This window comes from Mixophyes fleayi, chromosome 5, assembly GCF_038048845.1.
Source record: "Mixophyes fleayi isolate aMixFle1 chromosome 5, aMixFle1.hap1, whole genome shotgun sequence".
Taxonomy (NCBI): domain Eukaryota; kingdom Metazoa; phylum Chordata; class Amphibia; order Anura; family Limnodynastidae; genus Mixophyes; species Mixophyes fleayi.
In genome coordinates, this window is record NC_134406.1 from 197,559,762 (window position 1) to 197,579,567 (window position 19,806).

General features: G+C 43.6%; 1 protein-coding gene across 1 annotated transcript in view; it reads left to right on the top strand.

The window, feature by feature from the left end:
• RTTN (rotatin) overlaps positions 1-19,806 on the top strand; it is a 137,858-nt gene that overhangs the window by 59,606 nt on the left and 58,446 nt on the right. The window contains exons 23-28 of the mRNA XM_075213246.1: positions 1,950-2,046; positions 3,001-3,060; positions 3,487-3,669; positions 4,669-4,908; positions 15,912-16,056; positions 17,520-17,674. Of these exons, the coding sequence (XP_075069347.1) occupies positions 1,950-2,046; positions 3,001-3,060; positions 3,487-3,669; positions 4,669-4,908; positions 15,912-16,056; positions 17,520-17,674 (880 nt within the window). The remainder of the gene's footprint in view (positions 1-1,949; positions 2,047-3,000; positions 3,061-3,486; positions 3,670-4,668; positions 4,909-15,911; positions 16,057-17,519; positions 17,675-19,806) is intronic.

Here is a 19,806-nt window from a genome sequence, read left to right on the forward strand (position 1 = left end):
TTCTCGGAAGAGTGCCGGCCCGAATTCAATCTGACAACTCCACGGCAGTGGCCTACGTAAACGGCCACGGTGGGACAAGAAGCGCAAGCGCCATGTCAGTGGCGAGCGAGATCTTGTCTTGGGCGGAAAGAACTGTTCCATAACAGCGGTATTCATTCCGGGGGTGGACAACTGGGAGGTCGATTACTTGAGCAGGCAAGCGATCGTCCCAGGGGGATGGTCCTTGCATCCTCAAGCTTTTTCAAGTTCTAGTCGATAGATGGGGCCTCCCTGACATAGACTTGATGGCCTCTCATCACAATTGCTGTATGCCAAGGTTTGCGCTCGGTCCAGGGACCCTTTGGTAGTGGCAGTGGATCTAATGACCATGCATTGGGACATCTAACTGGGATATTTCTTTCCTTTCATTCCCATGATTCAGCAAATACTTCATCGGATGGCTCTGGGGGGCCTTCCGGGTATTCTAGTTACGCAAAACCGGCCTAGGAGGCTTTGGTACGCCAACATTTTTCTGCTCACTGACAGTCCGGTTTGGCCTCTTCCTCTCAGGCTCGATTTACGGGAGCCGGGACCCTTTCATTATCCTCACTGTGTTCGGTTGACTTTAACAGCATGGCTGTTGAGGCAGACATTTAGCGGGGCAAGGGGTTCTCTTCCGGTGTTGTGCAGACTTTGATGAAGAAAGCCGTCTTCAGCACGCATTTACCATAGGACAAGGCTGGCTTATGTTAAATGGTGTGAGGCTCCTTCTTGTCACTCAACTTTTTCCGTTTGTCTCGTTTATTGGAGTTTCTCCAAGATGGTTTGGATGTTGGGCTTCGGATCAGTTCCCTTAGGGTTCAAGTCTCGGCGTTGTCTGTGTTTTTCCTTATTCTTCTTGAAGTTCAAACCTTCTTCCAGGGAGTGTTGCGCTTTCAGCCTCCTTACGTTTTGCTGATGGCACCCTTGGATCTCAATTTGGTCCTGGGTATTCTTCAGAAGCCTCCTTTTGAACCTTTGCATTTGGCTGAACTCGGATTTTTGACCTGGAAGGTAGTTTTCTTGTTAGCTATCGCGGCACGCAGGGTGTCAGAACTTGGGGCCTTATCGTGCAGGGCTCCATACCTGATTTTTCATGAAGACAGGGCGGTCTTGAGGACGTGCCTTCCTTTCTTCCTAAGGTTGTGTCTGGTTTCCACGTGAACCAGGATATAGTGGTTCCTGCTTTCTGCAAGTGTTCATCATTGGATGTGTTGCGGGCTTTACACACTTATATGGGTAGGTCCTCTACTTACCGTAAGACAGACTCTCACTTTGTTTTGTATGACACCCATAAGAGGGGTTGGCCGGCTTCAAAGCAATCCATTGCCCCTTGGATTACATCTACGATTTGGCAGACTTATGTGAGTTCTAGCAGGCCGGTGCCACAGTTCACTCCACGCGTTCGGTGGGGGCGTCCTGGGCTACTCGTCACAGTGCCTCAGCGGACTAGCTGTGCAGGACTGTTACATGGTCCTCTGTTCATCCCTTTACCAATTTTACCAGTTTAATGTTTTTGCTGCTTCGGATACTACCTTTGGCCGCAGTGTTTTGCGCGCAGGGGTTCCCGAGCAAACCCTCCCTTAGGGGCTACTTTAGATGGTCCCCATGGTAGCAGTGTCCTCCAGATTGGATGACTGAGAAAAGAAGATTTTGGTACTTACGTCAAATCTCTTTCTCTGAATCCATCTGGGGGACACTGCGTTCTCTTCCTTTTGCTCTTCTGCTGGATGTTTGTTTGGTTCCTTCCTTGGGGCTCTTGTATTATACTGAGGCTAACAGGGTTTGCAGAGGGGAGGAGTCTGCAGCAGTTAGTTAACTATTTACACGCCAACTCCGAGTGCCCCTCATACAACCCCATGGTAACAGTGTCCCCCATATGGATTCAAAGAAAGAGTTTTGACGTAAGTAACAAAATCTTCTTTTTTCAGTATCCCTGCTATTGCAGAGTGATGGGACATCATTGGTTGAATCTGGAGCACTGGTATGCCTCCTTCTATTTGATGAAATATCAAGAATGGACACATGGTAAGATAAATGCCTTTCAAAACTGCACGTTGAAAATAATTTAGAGTACCAAATCTTTGAACACAGTCTACTGTAATGTGGCACATTTATTACATATGTTTTCTATGTATTATCAGCTTGTGTTTTGTATGCTCCTACTGCACTTACTATACCCACATTCCATTGTACTTTGTTTTGAGTTTGTCAGTTAATCCAATTGCTCACTAACAAGCTTTTGAATGCCTTCTTTTCTAAGAAAATTTGTTTTAACCATTCCATACATGTATGGAGGGTATTTTGCATATATGTATATCATTGCAAGCCATTTATATATTGACCGTTCACCTCAAACTATTTTGCTGATATTATGACCTATTAAGGTTTCTGACAATTTTTTTAAAATACATTTAAAAGTGCTATTAGTGGATATTCAGACGACTAGAAGAATAGTTGGGTTCTCTCCTCTTGTATTTAAGCAATACCATTAAATACATGCCCATACAATCTTTTTATTCAGCTTTGATAATTATTAGTATATAAATTTCACTTGTCTACACATTTTATTAGAAGTGTACATCCATTTTTTTTTAATTTGTTTTGAGACTTTTTATTTTGTTTATAAACTCTTGTCAAGTTGGTCTGCTCATTTGGTGTATATCGCATGCACAGATTGACAATATAAATCATGTATGGTGGGATTGCCATATCCAAGTCTGTTTTGACTTTACTTTAAAAAACGAATGATGTTATACAGTCATTTGTTCCTTAAAATAGTTTATTTATTTTTGTGCAATTGTTCCAGACAGAAAGAGAAAACAAATGAATGTAGGGTAAAATATTTAGTAAATGTGCCATGTATACATTTGTTCCCAGGAGATTAAAACCTGCATCACTTCAACTTACTGTAACACATGCTACATAGTAATACTTTGCACATTGTATGTACTGTGTGTTTTATTGTGTTGTTATTTAAAGGTCAGAGAGTACATCCAGCTCTTCATCTCCATTTAGCCTGCCTGTAACTGTAGTTAGACGGTGAGTATATCTGCCTATTTTATGTAATATGCCTCAAAGTTTTATTAATAACTCTTGCAACATTATGTTCACTTGCTTTTTAAAGCTGTAATCCCACAAAGAAGGTTTATTTTATTTTTTTAAATAACAAGTTAAGTCATACTTGCCAACTTTTTGTAATAGTAACAGCTCCCACCAGGATCTGAGCTGGACAGGAATAACTGCCATATTAGGGATGAGTGTTGAGCAGGAGATGTGTCTTCACCTCCCCTGGTGCCGGGTTTTCAGTTACCAGAGTCGCCATTTCAAGCTGTCGCTTTGTCTCTGCGGTGCCTGCTTCTCATTGTACCTGGGGGAAAGTTATGTTTCTACTGCTGTGTGATTTGTGACTTCTCATGCTGTGTTGTGTCTGCAAGTTTGTAAACACATTAGTTACTTGTATTTCAGATTCCATCTTCCTGTGTGTGTGAGTACTCATCATGCAGTGAGTCCCTACACTATGTCTTCTACCTTGTCCTCAGAATGGCTAACCGTAAAGCCAGTGGCAGACATGCTGCGCATGGCATGGAATCTGTCCTGGCACCAAGGCATTGATAACTTTTTGTCAAATACAGGAAAAGAAAATGAAAAGTAAGTCCTCATCCTTTACAGAGTACTAATTAAACATATAACTAATTGAACAATGGCTTACTACATATATGAATGAAGAAGCATAGGAGATTTAAAGCATACTAATATTTGATTAACAGAGATGATAATGGAAACACACTTGTTTTGCAGGAAGACATATGTTTTGCATGGTCTCTTTTTATGTGACAAACAGAGGGTACTCCAGTGTCTTAACATTTCCTTCTTTCAAATGTTATCACCAGATGCAAGTTTTATACTTTTTATTCCCCCCCCCCCCCCCCCCTCCAATAATTAAGCCACTGGGTGGATAATGTGACACTTAAGTAGTTAAAGCCACATATGCATAGTAATGGGCGAAATATACCCCGATTTGTAGAAGGGTTTATTTTATAGTTTCTAAATATAGCATAAAACGGCGCCATAATCAGTTTTCCAGCACAGAGAACTCTTTGTACTTATTTAACAAGCATGCTGAATACTGTGGATACACCAAATCCATACGGCTAGTTGCAAATTTTGTTATAGAGGATTTAGCAGAATACTGAACTGAATTCAAAATCAATTTTTCTTACTAAAATTAAGGAGCCGGTTCCTCCCGATGGAAATGAATATATAACAATTCAGATTTTTTTAGTTTTAATAATTTGTGATATATATTTTTTGTTTTCCCCAGAAGTTTTTACTTACTGGGGCACTGCTGCCTAAGGCCTATGGATGATGGTTAATTTTATCTTAGGCAAGGGCTGTATGGAAGTTCCCACTCATGTTAATAAATCCAGTTAATGAGGAGAACTTACATTCTTTGTGCAGAATGACATATGGTTGATATTCCCCAATTAGAGTGGCGTATGTCTGCTTGGTTAATGTCTATTTTTTTATTTCAATGTGTATCGTTTGCTTTTAGACATAAGTAGTACAAACTGCTATATATTTGGTATGATAATATTGCTGTATCTGTGCATATTCCAGCTAAAACCTAAACTGTTTCACTCTCCCAAGTTTTTTAGATACATTAAAATTATCCCCCGAAGAAGTTCTGACATTGAAGATGACACACTCAGCCAGTGGACTGCAAGATTGCCTGAGTTATATCATTCAGGCTGTGTCTCATGGGGAAGTTCGTTCTGCTGTTGCTAGGATGAATTTTTATCTCCTAAATGACAGACTGGTTCTAAACTGCCTCACTGACTATAACATGTCTTCCTTGAAGTGTTTGCCTTGGCATACTGCATTGAGCAGGTGAGACTGAGTGCACATTTTCTAGTATCTGCTTGATATGCATAAAATATGCACACACACACATGCATGATGATTAAAGTGGTGAGTGCAAGTAACTTTGTACTTCCCAGAGCATTTACTTTGTGAATCAGGCAACATAAATATTTTTCTTTAGTGGAGTAGCCACTTGGGTATACTCAATCTGTGCAACAAAGTCACTTTCAGCAATGTCTGTATAGTGAAATCATTTTTAAACCAGTATGAATGAAAACCTAAAGTAACTTTCAATGCATAATTGTATTATTTGTTCTAGACTGCGATCTGCATTGATATTTTTTCTTCTTTTCTCTAATGAAGTTGTTCTACCAGACCTTATGAATGAGGAATGTCTGGATTATATTGCTTCATTTAATTGGTTTCTCAACATAAACGTAAAAATAATCTAGAGTAAATTACAATTCACCCATGCCATCTGTTCAAATGCTGGTGCCTGTCTGTAGACTTGGTGCATTTGTTCTACTTGCACCTAGCTATACTGAAGCTTGCACAATATGGTATAGTGTTCACTGCAACTTGTCGCTCTCTACCCCCTCCATACCCGATTTGTGAATTGTAGTTCACACTACATTTGTGCTTCTTTACGGCAAAGTACCTGGACAGCCTAGCTTGGCCTGGAGAAAAGCTTCAGCATTTCAATGGGCCACCAGAAGTGAATACTGTTATTTTCACTATGCATTGCCCATGGGAAGTACATCGTTCATTTTTCTCTTTCCTACCATTGGGGGACACTGCGAGACATTGGGGAATAGTAGGTGGGACTAGGAGTTAGGCACTTAGACTTATCTTTTTTCCTCCCCTACTATGCCCTTCCTCTCCTGTAGCCTCCGTTTTGTTTAACTGCCTAGGAGATTGGTCACGCTGGTATAGGCTCCTGCCTGTACCTGCAATAGTGTTAGGTTTTACACATTTTTATTTTCATTTCCCTTTAGGTACAGGGCGGGGATCGAACCTAAAACCCAGAGTGGTGAATAGTCTCAGCGCTTTTCACTCTGGGTCCCTGCGAAGGTAAGTATCAGCCTGGTCTCACTTACCAGTACCTTTCTGCAAGCAGTCATCCCATAGTAATGAGCAGCGGAGGCTACCTCTTTGTTTTCCTGTGCCATTAGGGCTTTAGGTGCCCTATGTAGGATCATTTCATCACAGGCATAGAGCTACAGTCGAGCGGGAGGGAGTCTGCAGCACCCTCCCCTCTCAGCGCGACGGGCGAGCCGGCAAGTCCCCCCCTCCACTAGACAACGAGCAGTGGGGGGCAAAGTAACAATCTCTCTCCTCAGGAGACGATTTGTTTACTGTTAGCGCTGCACGCTACCTGGACAGTTTATTATGTGTGTGCGGGCAATGCATGCCGATTGCCATACAAAGGCATCAGCGATGCATGGAGGCTGCCATTTTTAGGGACAGCTGAAGGAAGGATGGCCCCCTACTTCCTGGCATGGGGGTGGCTATCTTGGATTGCTGGGACACAGAGATCATCGGCTACACGCTGTTCCTCTGCTCTGCCGCTCTTTAACTGGTATTGTTGTATCCTATTTGTAATATTTAGAGCCAACTGTCATATACCCTATTAGGCTGTTTGCACAATCAGGACTATTCAGTGTCTTGGTGTATTTTCAGAGATTAGCCTGGTATAGAGACTTTGTTGAATCTCTCTGTTTTGTAGTCAGACTTTGGTTATTAGACTTTAAGGAAAACATTATTTGCTTTTTATATTGAACTTAAATATGTCTGATAAGGGGGCATCCAAAAATAAGGGATCCTTGGGTATATCTGCAGTGCGTTATACATGTGCCAAATGTAATGCCAAATTATCTGTTGGATGCTCGCTGCGCGGCGTGTGAAGCACCCCAGCTCAAGGTGCAGCAGCTATGGAAGAACCACTCTGGGCTAAGTCACTAACATCAGCCATGGCGGAGCTCACCCACGTGATGATACGTTCCGGAGAGATACATGATGTTTCTGTTCCCAACACTTCTAAACAATCACTAGCGGGTGTATCGGTTCAGGAAGAAGATCACCTACTTACAGTATCCCACAGGGCCAAGAGAGTCAACTCTGATGCGTTACAGGGATGCAATCAGAATTCAGAGCATTCCTCAGGGGAGGAGGGTGAATTAGACACTGATCTGCAGGTTGAAGACTCACTTAAGTCTATAGATTCTGCTCCTGCCCATAATGTTGATAACCTCATTCTGTGTACCTTGAGATTTGCTGATCCGGAGCCCATGGCCCCATCAGGGTTTTCCTTGTTTAAGCAGACCAAGGCGCAGGTGGCCGCTTTCCCATATCCCCTCAGATGATGAAGATGGTATGCATGGCACAGGCCAAATAAACAGTTTATGATGCTGGGAAAATTTAAGTCTCTTTACCCTCTCCCGGCTGAGGACTCCATTAGATGGGAGGCCTCTCCTACAGTAGACACTCCTGTTGTACGATTGTCTTTCTCTTCAGCTATCCCAACTCGGGAGCGGGTTTCACTTAGGGACCCCATTGATAAGTGCGATCAGGCTCTCCGCTCAGCTTATACTGCGGCAGGCAGTATGTTTAGACCCACAATGGCGATTGCCTAGGCCAGGGTTTCCCAAACCCAGTCCTCAGGGCTCCCTAACAGTCCAGGTTTTCCATATCTCCTTGCTGGAGCACAGGTGTATTCATTACTGACTGACACATTGTAACAGATCCACAGGTGGTCCTAATTATGTCACATGTGATCCAGAAAACCTGCACTGTTGGGGAGCCCTGAGGACTGGGTTTGGGAAACCCTGGCCTAGGCTAACAAGGCTATACAGCATTGGGCTGAACTGCTGGTTAAGGGTATTCAAGACAACATTCCGCGTATACAGTCTTTAGCCGAGCATATTCTAGACACTTCAGATTATGTGGACAGGCATCCATGGATGCTGTGTCAGTAAATGCCAGATTCTCTGCCCTCATTATCGCAGCTCGTCGTACCTTATGGTTACGATCTTGGACAGCGGACTCTGATTCAAAGCGTGCTTTAGAGGGTTTACCTTTTGATGGGGTTACGCTGTTTGGATCAGAGTTAGAAAAGGTCGTTGTAGTGGCCACAGGAGGTAAAAGCAGTGCTTTACCCATGGGTTCCAACAGACCGTGTCAGGGATGGTTTCGGACCTTTCGTTCCTTTGCCTGGGTTCGAGGTACTCCACCGAGAGGCCAATCCTCTGCCCACGTGTAGCAGAGGTAGGGGCGCTTTTAGGCGAGTAACCTCGAGAACGGGTGTCAAGCCCGCTGAGTGACAGTCTTTTCCCAGGGCATTCTGTGGTGGGGGCACATCTTCTTCGTTTCCAGACCCAGTGGTGGACATCCACCAGAGACGTTTGGACACGAGGAATTGTGTCTCGGGGCTATGCCATAGACCTAGTCCATTTCCCGCAACGGAGGTTCTTTACCACAGCAACACTCCTTTGTCCTCTCGGGCGCAAAGCACTTCAGGATGCAATCCAGAATTTACTAGCATCCGAGGTTATTGTTCCCGTCCCAATGCAGGAGAAAGGTCAGGGGTTTTACTCCAGCCTCTTCCTGGTGCCAAAACAGGATGGATCATTTTGTCCAATTTTAAACCTGCAGTCTCTCAACAAGCAGGAAAAAACCTACAGGTTCTGGATGGAGTCCCTTCAACTGTCATCGCCGGTATGAAACAGGGAGAGTTCCTGGCCTCCATAGACATCAAAGATGCCTACCTACATGTTCCGATATGGAAGTGACACCATTCACTCCTCTGCTGAAGGGCACTTTATGGGCAGCACATTGGCTTTGTGGTTAGCACTTCTGCCTCACAACACTGGGGTCATGAGTTTGATTCCCAACTATGGCCTTATCTGTGTGGAGTTTGTATGTTCTCTATGTGTTTGCGTGGGTTTCCTCCGGGTGCTCTGGTTTCCTCCCACACTCCAAAAACATACTGGTAGGTTAACTGGCTGATATCAAAATTGACCCTAGTCTCTCTGCCTGTGTGTGTGTATGTTAGGAAATTTAGACTGTAAGCTCCAATGGGGCAGGGATTGATGTGAATTAGAAAGAAAGTTGTCAGCGCTTATCCTTTAAACTGCATATCTGTATGTGTCTAGCAAAATGAAAACATGAGGTATTAGTTCATATTTTGATCAAAAGACTTAAGCCTGCATCCCACGTCAAGGGTACCTCATTATATGCAGGTCCTACACTGACCTATATGCTTTAAACACTATTAAAATGCAGTTAAAATCAGATGCACTCACCTCCCAGGTATAGGGGTTTACATCTAGCAAAGGCTGGCTTGTGAGCCACACCCAAAAGTGCCTTAAATAGGCTTGATGGACAGCTGCTATGACAAAAGGCAATATTTTGAAACAAAACTAGAGAAAAATAAGCCCACGCTCGGTATATTCCACATTATATATGGTACCAGCTGCTTGGCAACAAGCCCTTGCCTTTGCTAGATGTAAACCCCTATACCTGGGAGGTGAGTGCATCTGATTTTAACTGCATTTTAATAGTGTTTAAAGCATATAGGTCAGAGTAGGACCTGCATATAATGAGGTACCCTTGACGTGGGATGCAGGCTTAAGTCTTTTGATCAAAATATGAACTAATACCTCATGTTTTCATTTTGCTAGACACATACAGATATGCAGTTTAAAGGATAAGCGCTGACAACTTTCTTTCTGTTTTGTATACATATATGGGCATTTATATTGCCATGCAGCTGGTACCACATACAATATGGGATATACCGAGCGCGGGCTTGTTGCCAAGCAGCTGGTACCATATATAATGTGGAATATACCGAGCGCGGGCTTATTTTTCTCTGCTATTGATGTGAATTAGTTCTCTGTGCAGCGCTGCGGAATTAGTGGCGCTATATAAATGATGATGATTTTCCTGCTGAAAAAGACCACTGCCACCCGGGAATACTGTTGCCGTGAAGGGGTGTACTGCAACAATGTTCAGGTAGGTGGGTGTCACGAGCCGCGGCGGTACTCACAGCCGCCGCGGCTCGCATCCTGTCGGTCCCAGCGTCACTTCCTTCCAGCTCCCGACCGTTGCCAAGGCAACGGCCGGGCAGCGTCGCTGCAGCCAGGCGCGCCTGCGCATTAGGGGCTAATAGTTAGATTCAGCCTGTGGCTGAATTAGTAGTCTTTAGCCTGCAGGTGTGAGATTCAGGGCTAAGCCCTGATTGGCCTTTTAGTATCTGGCAATTAGTCTGCAACTGTGGCTCTGTTTGTGATTGGCTCTTGGCTGCATTTAAGGCAATGAGGGCTGATGCCTCATTGCCGGTTATAGCGTTCTGTCCTCAGTCCTGCTGCCTGCTTGTGCTATCCATTTAGGTTCCTGTTACCTTAGATTTGACCACCCGTGTTTGACCCCTGCTTGTTATTGGACCTTTGACCCTTCTCTTCTGACCTTGACCTTTTGCCTGGAATTCGGATTTCACTTCTCTGCCTGTAAGTTTGACCCTTTTGGATATTGCTTCTGTGCCTGTGACCTTTGGACCTTGGATTTCTCTTATACTACAGTCCACCAATCACTCCACTTCTGGGAAACTCCTTTAAGTCAGTATACGCTACTCGACCCTCAGTCGGCCCGCAGCCCAGTCTGTCCCAACCACTAGGGGCTCCAGCGAACACCTGGCCTTCTGAGTAGTTCCCGAGTTTCACTGTACTGACTTGGGAGTTCCTAACATTATAACCGGCCCGGAAGATTGGTATCGTACGGCCATGGACGGAGAGGAGTCGAATCTGTCCCCAGCCCAGATTCTGGCTAACCAGATACAGGCGGTTTCTCAAGTGGTGCAGGCTTTATCCCAGCGCCTGGCAGTCCAAGAAGAGGCTTCCAGAGGCCGGCAGCCCCAGCAAGTTACCGCTGGTGACACACCGGAGCCTAAGATGAATTTGCCTGACCGATTCTCTGGAAGCAGGCCAGCTTTCCGTAATTTCAAAGAGAGCTGCAAGTTGTACTTTCGTCTGAAACCACGTTCCTCTGGTTCCGAACAACAGAGGGTAGGGATCATCATCTCATTACTCCAGGGCGACCCTCAGTCTTGGGCCTTCTCCTTGCCTTCCACAAGTCCAGCCTTACAGTCTGTGGATGCCTTTTTTCAAGCGTTGGGGTTATTATACGATGACCCGGACAGGGTAGCCTCAGCTGAGGCTCATCTCCGTACGCTAAGGCAGGGACGTCGCTCAGCGGAAGAGTATTGTGCGGAGTTTCGGCGATGGTCCACGGATAGCGCTTGGAATGACCCCGCATTGCGAAATCAATTCCGCTTAGGACTTACCGAGCAAATTAAGGACTCCTTAGTCCAGTGTCCGATATCCGACACGCTGGAGAACTTGATGCAACTTGTCATAAAAATTGATCGTCGGATCAGAGAGAGGAAGGCTGAACGGGAGTCCTCTGTTCCAATGGACGTTTTCACTAGCTCCAACAACACTCTGCCCGATTCCTCTGAACCCATGCAATTGGGCGCTTACCGCTTGCCTCCGGAGGAGCGCTCCAGAAGACGCTCACTAGGCCTGTGTATGTATTGTGGTCAGACAGGCCACTTAGTTCGCTCATGTCCCAATAAACCGGGAAACTCCAAAGCCTAAGTGCAGGTGAAGAGGTGCGCTTGGGTTTTCAGATTACCTCTTCAGAAAATTCTTTATTAGTCCCTGGATGTTTAACTTTCCGTGGGAGATCCATGGACCTGAAAGCTTTTCTTGACAGTGGTGCGGCTGGTAATTTCCTGGATATACATTTGGCTCAGACGCTTGATATTCCGCATATCAGGTTAGGATCAAGCATCACCACGTGTGGTTTGGATGGTAACCCCTTGCCTGGGGGACGGATTCTCGCTAGGACTCCAATGGTTCGGTTGACTGTAGGAGTTCTCCATACAGAGGAGCTCTCCTTCTATCTCATTAGTTGTCCCTCTGCTCCTTTGATATTGGGGTATCCCTGGCTTCGCAGTCACAATCCCCTTATCAACTGGAAAAGTGGAGAGATTACTCGTTGGAGTCCTGAGTGTTCCACGTCTTGCTTGACCCTGCCGCTTAGAATCTTACAGCCTAGTCCAGACTTGTTGCCGGTACCCTACCAGGACTTCTCTGATGTGTTCTGCAAAAGAAAAGCTGAGTCCATTCCACCTCATCGAGAGTATGACTGCGCCATTGATTTAGTCCCGGGTTCCAAGTTGCCCAAAGGGCGGTTATACTCCTTGTCCATTCCAGAGACTCAGGCCATGGAGCTATATGTGGAGGAAAACCTGAAAAAAGGATTCATACGTCCTTCTAAATCTCCCGTAGGCGCAGGTTGTTTCTTCGTGTCAAAAAAAGACGGCAGTCTTAGACCGTGCATCGATTTCCGTGGACTGAATAACATCACTATTAAGAATATGTATCCGTTACCATTGATTTCGGTGTTGTTTGATCAATTAAAAACTGCCACTATATTCTCGAAGATTGACCTCAGAGGGGCGTACAATCTTATTCGAATCAGGAAAGGGGATGAATGGAAGACTGCCTTCAATACCCAGTCGAGACATTATGAATATCTCGTGATGCCATTCGGGTTATGCAACGCCCCGGCTGTTTTCCAGGACCTGATCAACAACGTTTTACGAGAGTTCCTGGGTAAAACGGTAGTTGTGTATCTGGATGATATTTTAATCTACTCGGAGTCTTTACTTCAGCACCGTCAGCATGTTCGACAAGTTCTGCTGAAATTGCGGGAACATCACCTTTATGCAAAAAGGGAAAAATGTGAATTTGAGGTGGGCCCCGTGTCATTCCTGGGATATATCATCTCCTCTACAGGATTCGCCATGGACCCTGCCAAAGTTCAAGCAATCCAGGATTGGGTCCTCCCGACTAATCTGAAGGCGATTCAGAGGTTCCTCGGATTCGCGAATTATTACCGTAGGTTTATTGACTCTTTTTCCTCATTAGTAGCTCCTATCACTGCTCTCACTTGGAAGGGAGCCAACCCAGCGAAGTGGCCTTCGGAGGCATTGGCGAGTTTCTCGGCACTCAAAGCCGCGTTCATTTCTGCTCCAGTGCTGAGACATCCTGATCCGGAACTTCCATTCATTGTAGAGGTGGACGCTTCTGACATCGGTGCTGGCGCTATCCTTTCTCAAAAAGACCCAAGGAGCAAAAAATTACATCCTTGTGCATTCTTTTCTAAAAAATTTCTAGCGGCTGAATGTAATTATGATGTCGGCAATCGTGAATTGTTGGCCATTAAGTTGGCACTGGAGGAATGGCGGCATTGGTTAGAGGGAGCTACCCATACCATCACCATCTTCACGGACCATAAAAACCTCCAATACATTCAGACCGCTCTGAAACTCTGAATCCTAGGCAGGCCCGCTGGGCCCTATTTTTCACCAGATTCAAATTCATTATTACATACCGTCCAGGTTCAAAAAATACTAAGGCCGATTCCTTGTCCCGAAGTTTTTTGGCCCATCATCCTCAGTCTCCGGAACCGTTGTCTATTGTTCCTACAACTGCTGTTCATCTTGGTCTCACCCAGGACCTAGGAGCAACCATCCGGCGCTTCCAGAGAATCGCTCCAGTTCAGACACCGGTCAACAAATTATTTGTCCCCGTCCATTTAAGGAAATCTGTTCTCATTGAAGGCCACAACAACTGCTCTGCTGGCCATCCGGGAATCCGTAGGACTATTGAGGTTCTTTCTCGTTGGTTGTGGTGGCCCACCTTGTCAAACGATGTGGAGAATTATGTTCGGGCTTGTCCTGAGTGTGCTAAAAACAAGACCGATAGGAACCGTCCTTCTGGGCTATTGTTACCTTTGCCGGCACCGAGCAGACCTTGGACCCATCTGTCGATGGATTTCATTGTTGACCTACTAGTATCCGCAGGACATAACACCATCCTGGTAGTTGTCGATCGGTTCAGTAAGATGGCACATTTTATATCTTTGCCCAAGCTACCGGATGCCAGGACCCTGGCCACCTTGTTTTTGACGCATATTTTTCGTCTTCATGGGACTCCTGAAGATATAGTATCAGATCGAGGATCCCAGTTTATTGCCCGGTTTTGGAAAGCATTTTGTAAATCCATCGGGATCTCTATCAGTCTGTCTTCAGCATATCATCCTCAGTCGAATGGACAGACAGAGAGGATGAACCAAGCTCTGGAACAGTTTTTGCGCATTTATGTGTCTAAATTTCACGACAATTGCTCCTCTCTCCTGCCCTGGGCAGAATTTGCGTACAATAATTCTTGCCATTCTACTATTCACACATCCCCGTTTTTCTGCAACTTCGGGTTCCACCCAAAATCCAATTCATTTTCTACGACTGTTCCCTGTGGAGATTCCGGAACGCCCGCTTTTACGGCCAGGCTAAGGTCCATTTGGAAAAAGGTGCACGCTGCACTAGGTCAAGCTTCCCGAAAATCCAAGATCTTCGCTGACCGTCACCGTAGACCCTGTTCATTGAAAGTGGGGGATCATGTTTGGTTATCCACATAGAACATCAAGTTGCGGCAACCTTGTAGGAAGCTGGGGCCCCGATACATCGGACCGTTTCCAATTGAGAGGAAAATTAATCCAGTGGCATTTAGATTGAAACTACCCACTTCCTTGAAAATACCTGCGACCTTTCATTGTTCACTTCTGAAGAAAGTCGCTGCTCCCAGCAAGTTTAATTGGTCCCTCTCTAACAGGCCCAGGCCTCTGATGGTGAACGGGGACCACGAATATGTTATTGAAAAAATCCTTGACTCAAGGAAGGTTCAAGGCCAAGTTCAATTCCTCGTACATTGGAAGGGTTATGGTCCTGAGGAGCGTTCTTGGATACCACAGAGGCGCCTTCACGCTGGGAGGCTCATCAAAGAGTTTTTTAGTAAGTTTCCCACGAAACCTGGATGTCGGGGTTCCTTAACCCCTCCTCAAGGGGGGGTACTGTCACGAGCCGTGGCGGTACTCACAGCCGCCGCGGAAAACGATGCACCTGGCCGTCCACATGATGTAAAAGAAACCGTGATTCATCAGACCAGGCCACCTTCTTCCATTGCTCCATGGACCAGTTCTGGTGCTCACCTGCCTATTGTAGTCGCTATTGGGAGTAGACAGGTTCAGTATGGGCACACTGACCAGTCTGCGGTTACGCAGCCTGTATGCTGCAAGCTGCGATGCACTGTGTGTTCATAGCCAGCATTAACTCTTTCAACAATTTCTGATACAGTAGCTTTTTTGTGGAATCGGAGCAGATGGTCTGTAGGCTTTGCTTCTCCACACGCATCAATAAGCCTTACTAATGATGCATAATGGGACCATTCCACAAGACCTGCCATTTTGGAGATGCTCTGACCCAGTCATCTAGACATCACAATTTGGCCCCTTGTCAAAGTCGCTCATATCCTTGCAATTGCCACTTTTTCCAGCTTCCATCACATCATCTTAAAGAACTGACTGTTCATTTGCTGCCTAATATATCCCACCCGGTGACATTTGTCATTGTAAGAAGATAATCAATGTTACTTCACTTGTCATTGATTTTAATGTTGTGGCTGATCGGTGTAAACATATATATCCTAGGGGTAAATTTATGAAGCTCCGGGTTCTTCAACACCCGCGAGTTCGGCGTCTTCAGCGCTTAAATTTAAAGCGGCGCTGCCTTGTAAAGGGAAACTTCTCTTTACAAGGCAGCGCCACTTTAAATTTAAGCGCTGAAGATGCCGAACTCGCGGGTGTTGAAGAACCCGGAGCTTCATACATTTACCCCCTAGTGTTCACTATTTCACCCGCAATTATCATGCATTGCCTTCATTTAAAAGGAACATGATACAAGAATGTACTACAGCCACTTTAAAGTGGGAGAGGAAGGGGGTAGAGTAACATTAAATGTAGTTTTGCTAAAAGATTTAAGTCTAGTAAATATAGAAATTGCTGTGCTGCTGAAGCTTCCACTGCCCCAAGCACAATGAAAGTTAATGTTTGTTCTTTCTCCTCTATAGGTTTTTGCTGGTTCAACCAGCATGTGCAGAAGATGAAAAGCTACTGGCAGATGTGATAAGTTTCCTAAACAAGATCCTAAGAGAACAGAGTAGAAGCTCAGATACACAGGATCTCCAATGGATACTAGATATGCTATTTAAACAAGTAAGAACAGTACCTTAGAGTGTTGCAATTGCCACTTCTGACAGATGATGCAGCATTAACATCCTTGGCCAATAAAGATAATTTAGCTGTAAAGAGTATACATTTATTTTGTTCACCTGCCAATGCAATTCTGGTGGGAGCACTGAATCTGTCTATACAATGCTCTAGGCCTCAATAAAAAAGCAAACACTGCAGCTAGAGTGACATTGTATGATAATCAGAAAACATTATTATTTGGTTGCTAGCACACAGAACCATTCATCCTGAGTATTTTATTCTACCGTGCATTTATGTATTGCTAGTGCAATACTGGGGAATTGTGCCTTAAATATTCTCTTTATTCATCTATATGGATACTATAATATATGTCGTGCTCTCTATTTTATAACTGTTAATTGTAGGCTATCAATACATTATCTGATCATTTAACAGTGCAGGGGATATATTTATCATATACAATAACGTTGAAGGCTTAATTGGATGCTGAATTGACACCGGCATGCAGAAAGAAAGCATACTCAATGTTTCTAGATATCTGCAGGAAAAAGATCAGTAGGAGAAGCCCTTTCCTAAACATTATGTATCAATTTAAATTATGTTATTAAATGTATTATTCCCTTTGGCCACCCCGGTTCTATATGGACATTGTCACTAGCTTACACTTTTTGCTAGAACATATCTCTCGGCTTTAGGGCACTCTATGGTTCTGGACAGGAAGTGTGTCATAAATGCAACCGCTGATTGGATGATTCTTACACCAGCCATCAATAGCTGATGTGATTTTTACATTCCAAACTATGGAAATGTAAATCCCTAGAATGACTATAGTCATTTAGGACTCAATTTTTTCCTTTTTCCCAACTAATGTTGCTTTTTGGAAAAATGATTATAAATTAATATTGCTTCTGGCATATGTACAGTAACTTGTACATTAATGTATCAAGTAGAAAATACAATAGAAAAGTGTGTCCCTGTTAACAATAAATTAGTTCCTTTTTGCGAGAGAAAACAATTTGGGTTTATTTTGGAACTGTTGTATTCTAGTTGACAGTAGTTGTAATTAATGATGAATAGTTACTTTATAAATGCAATTATAACTGTGCAGCTGCAAACACGTTTTACTGTTTCTGGCTGTATAACTGTCATTGTGTTCTGTACATTGCAATGCCTTTACCAATAATTATGTTGTTGTCTAATACACTGGAGTATTTTTGTTTCTACATAAAGGGGAAAAAAACCATTTTAAATATATGTCTCTTTTTACTGTTACATCATGGATTTTGTGATTTATGTCAACTGATTTGAACACGAGGTGATGATTGCACTGTTCCATGCCATTAATTTGATGTACTATGTATGAGGAGTGCTGATATCAGTCACAGGTTTTCATCATGATCAGCATTATGTGATATCTCGAGTAGATCGCCAAGACACACAATTCTAATTTAAATGTTACTTTTTAGAGTCCAAGTCCACTACTAGATCTAATCGTCCAGAAAGAGCAAACAGCCAAAAAGGACTTGGATGATACACAAGCAGCTGTGAAACAGCATCTGCAAAAAGAGCTGATGGTGTTTCTTAACACGCTAATGCTCTGTTTAACTTCAGTTACTGATCGGTAAGTGCCAACTTGCATTTTATATCCAGATTTTGAGTATACTGGATTAGTCACATTGGGCTTTATGAACATTTTGACGTTCCTGTTGATTTATGAACCATTAAGATTGGACCTTGTCTTTGCTTACTTGTTTGTTTTTTGCCAAGCAGTAAATTAAACACTGCTTTTCAGTGAACCTTACCTCTTATTTTGAAAAATGTTTTATATATGAATTGTTAAGCTTGAAAGTATAATGATGCTCATTAGTTCAGGTAAAGCAGTATCTACCTTTTCAGACTAGTGTGATGTAGTCTTCCTCTTACAGTTCAAGCTCACTGTTATTGACTTTTGTTCTCACCGTAGACTTTTCCACTTTTGTTCCATTCATTTAATTGGAGTCACCTAGAGCAACTAAATTTTGTTTCACTGAGGAGCTCTGAGCCATTCAAAAAGCACAAGGATGTAAGCTGATTGCTTTTATACTGGTAGCAGAAACCCAAGGTGACTTCTAATATCTGTAATCTTTACAGTAGGAGTGTGCAGTATTTGCAGAGGTTTCTAAAAATATTAACATCACATTAGTATTTTTCACAAATCTTTACTTTTACGTTAATAAGAAATAATTACGGTAACTTGTACAACTTATACCTACTGCTCAATATGCTCATCAGACCCTTTATTGTATTAATTTGCAGCATATGTAACATGACCTTTCCCAACAAAGTATTTTTTTTTTCTAAATGATTACCTACTGTCAGGAAAGTTTGAGTTTATTTTTTTAATATATATAAAGGAGAAGTCCCTCCTGTGGGTTCCTGCCCTAGTGGGAGCGGGTTTATCCTCCTGATATGGGTACTGCTACAGCGGTAGAACACTACATTTCACCCATAGTGAAAGTTTGGAGGGGGGACCTGGTAATGCAGTCAGTCCTTCCGCAGCCTGTGCTTTTCTAAGCATGATCCTGGGTCTGTGCATGAGCAGTGAAGCACTCTTTCAGCAGTGCAGGAAGTGCCGGAACTACCACAAACGCAGGGGTTGCAGCGGCTATGGGCCTCCCTCAACTCCAGACACTGTAGCTGCTGCACCTCCCGCAGTACCAAAACAGCTAAGACAAATTGCAAATCCGTCTGTGATCTATACGTTTTTAATAGTTAACTGACCCTAAAAGTATTAATATGTCCTATGTATTAGGTATTATCTTGGTCTGTGCATACATATTGTAAAAGTGCTCCTGTCATCCACACATTAAAAACTCTGGTGTCTTAAAACCATCAAATAAGGATTTAATGGAAACAACTGTTGTCATTTTGTTTCATTCGTTCAAAAAAGAAGGACACAGACCTTCAATCTATGTAAATGTTATTAGAAATAAAGTGGCCGAATTAAATTTGGTCACAAAATGGCAGTAAATGAGTCTAAAAAGAGCATGGAAAAAAGGGTATTTCCACCCATATGCTGAGCTGTACACGTCTAGAGATGCATCCGCCTCTGAGCCTGGTTTATAACAAGTCATCATCAATGAGTATTTGCACCTGTCCTCTAGCAAGGGCAAAAGATACTCTTGACAGGTCTATATGCGTGTTTCTGCAGGCTACCTGAGCCTCATGTGTGTAAACATGCCTTTATTGTACTAGGCCAATGTTAGAACAGTAAAGGTTTGTGGCAGTGTCAGAATTGCGCAAGACTACCTAGGCACATTTGGTGCGCCCACTTTTGGGGCATGCGCAGAGTGATTTCACAAAAGATGCACTATGCAAACTAGCGTACATCCTTCTCTGCTTTAGTCCCAAAGAGCTTATTGTTATTTATTACAGTGTAAAATAAAAGTATTTATTCATCCAGCTTTGCATTCAGTGATAATACAAGCATACTGAATGATGCTTATATTTCATTGTACACAAAGTGTGACTCCATGGTGGGAGTGATGTGCTAACAGATGTGCAAGCCTCCCTTGGTGTTTGAGGTTGTTTAATTTCCATATAACAGTAGTCTTAAATAGACCAGGACTTCCTTCAACACCAAGAGAGAGAATTGCAGGTTTTTTTTTTACATTTCTAAGCTCCCTAAGTGAATGCAGAAATTAAGAAAAAGGTAATGAACCTTTTAAGCTCTGAGTGAATAGATGGAACTTAATTTTTGATACAGCATTTATT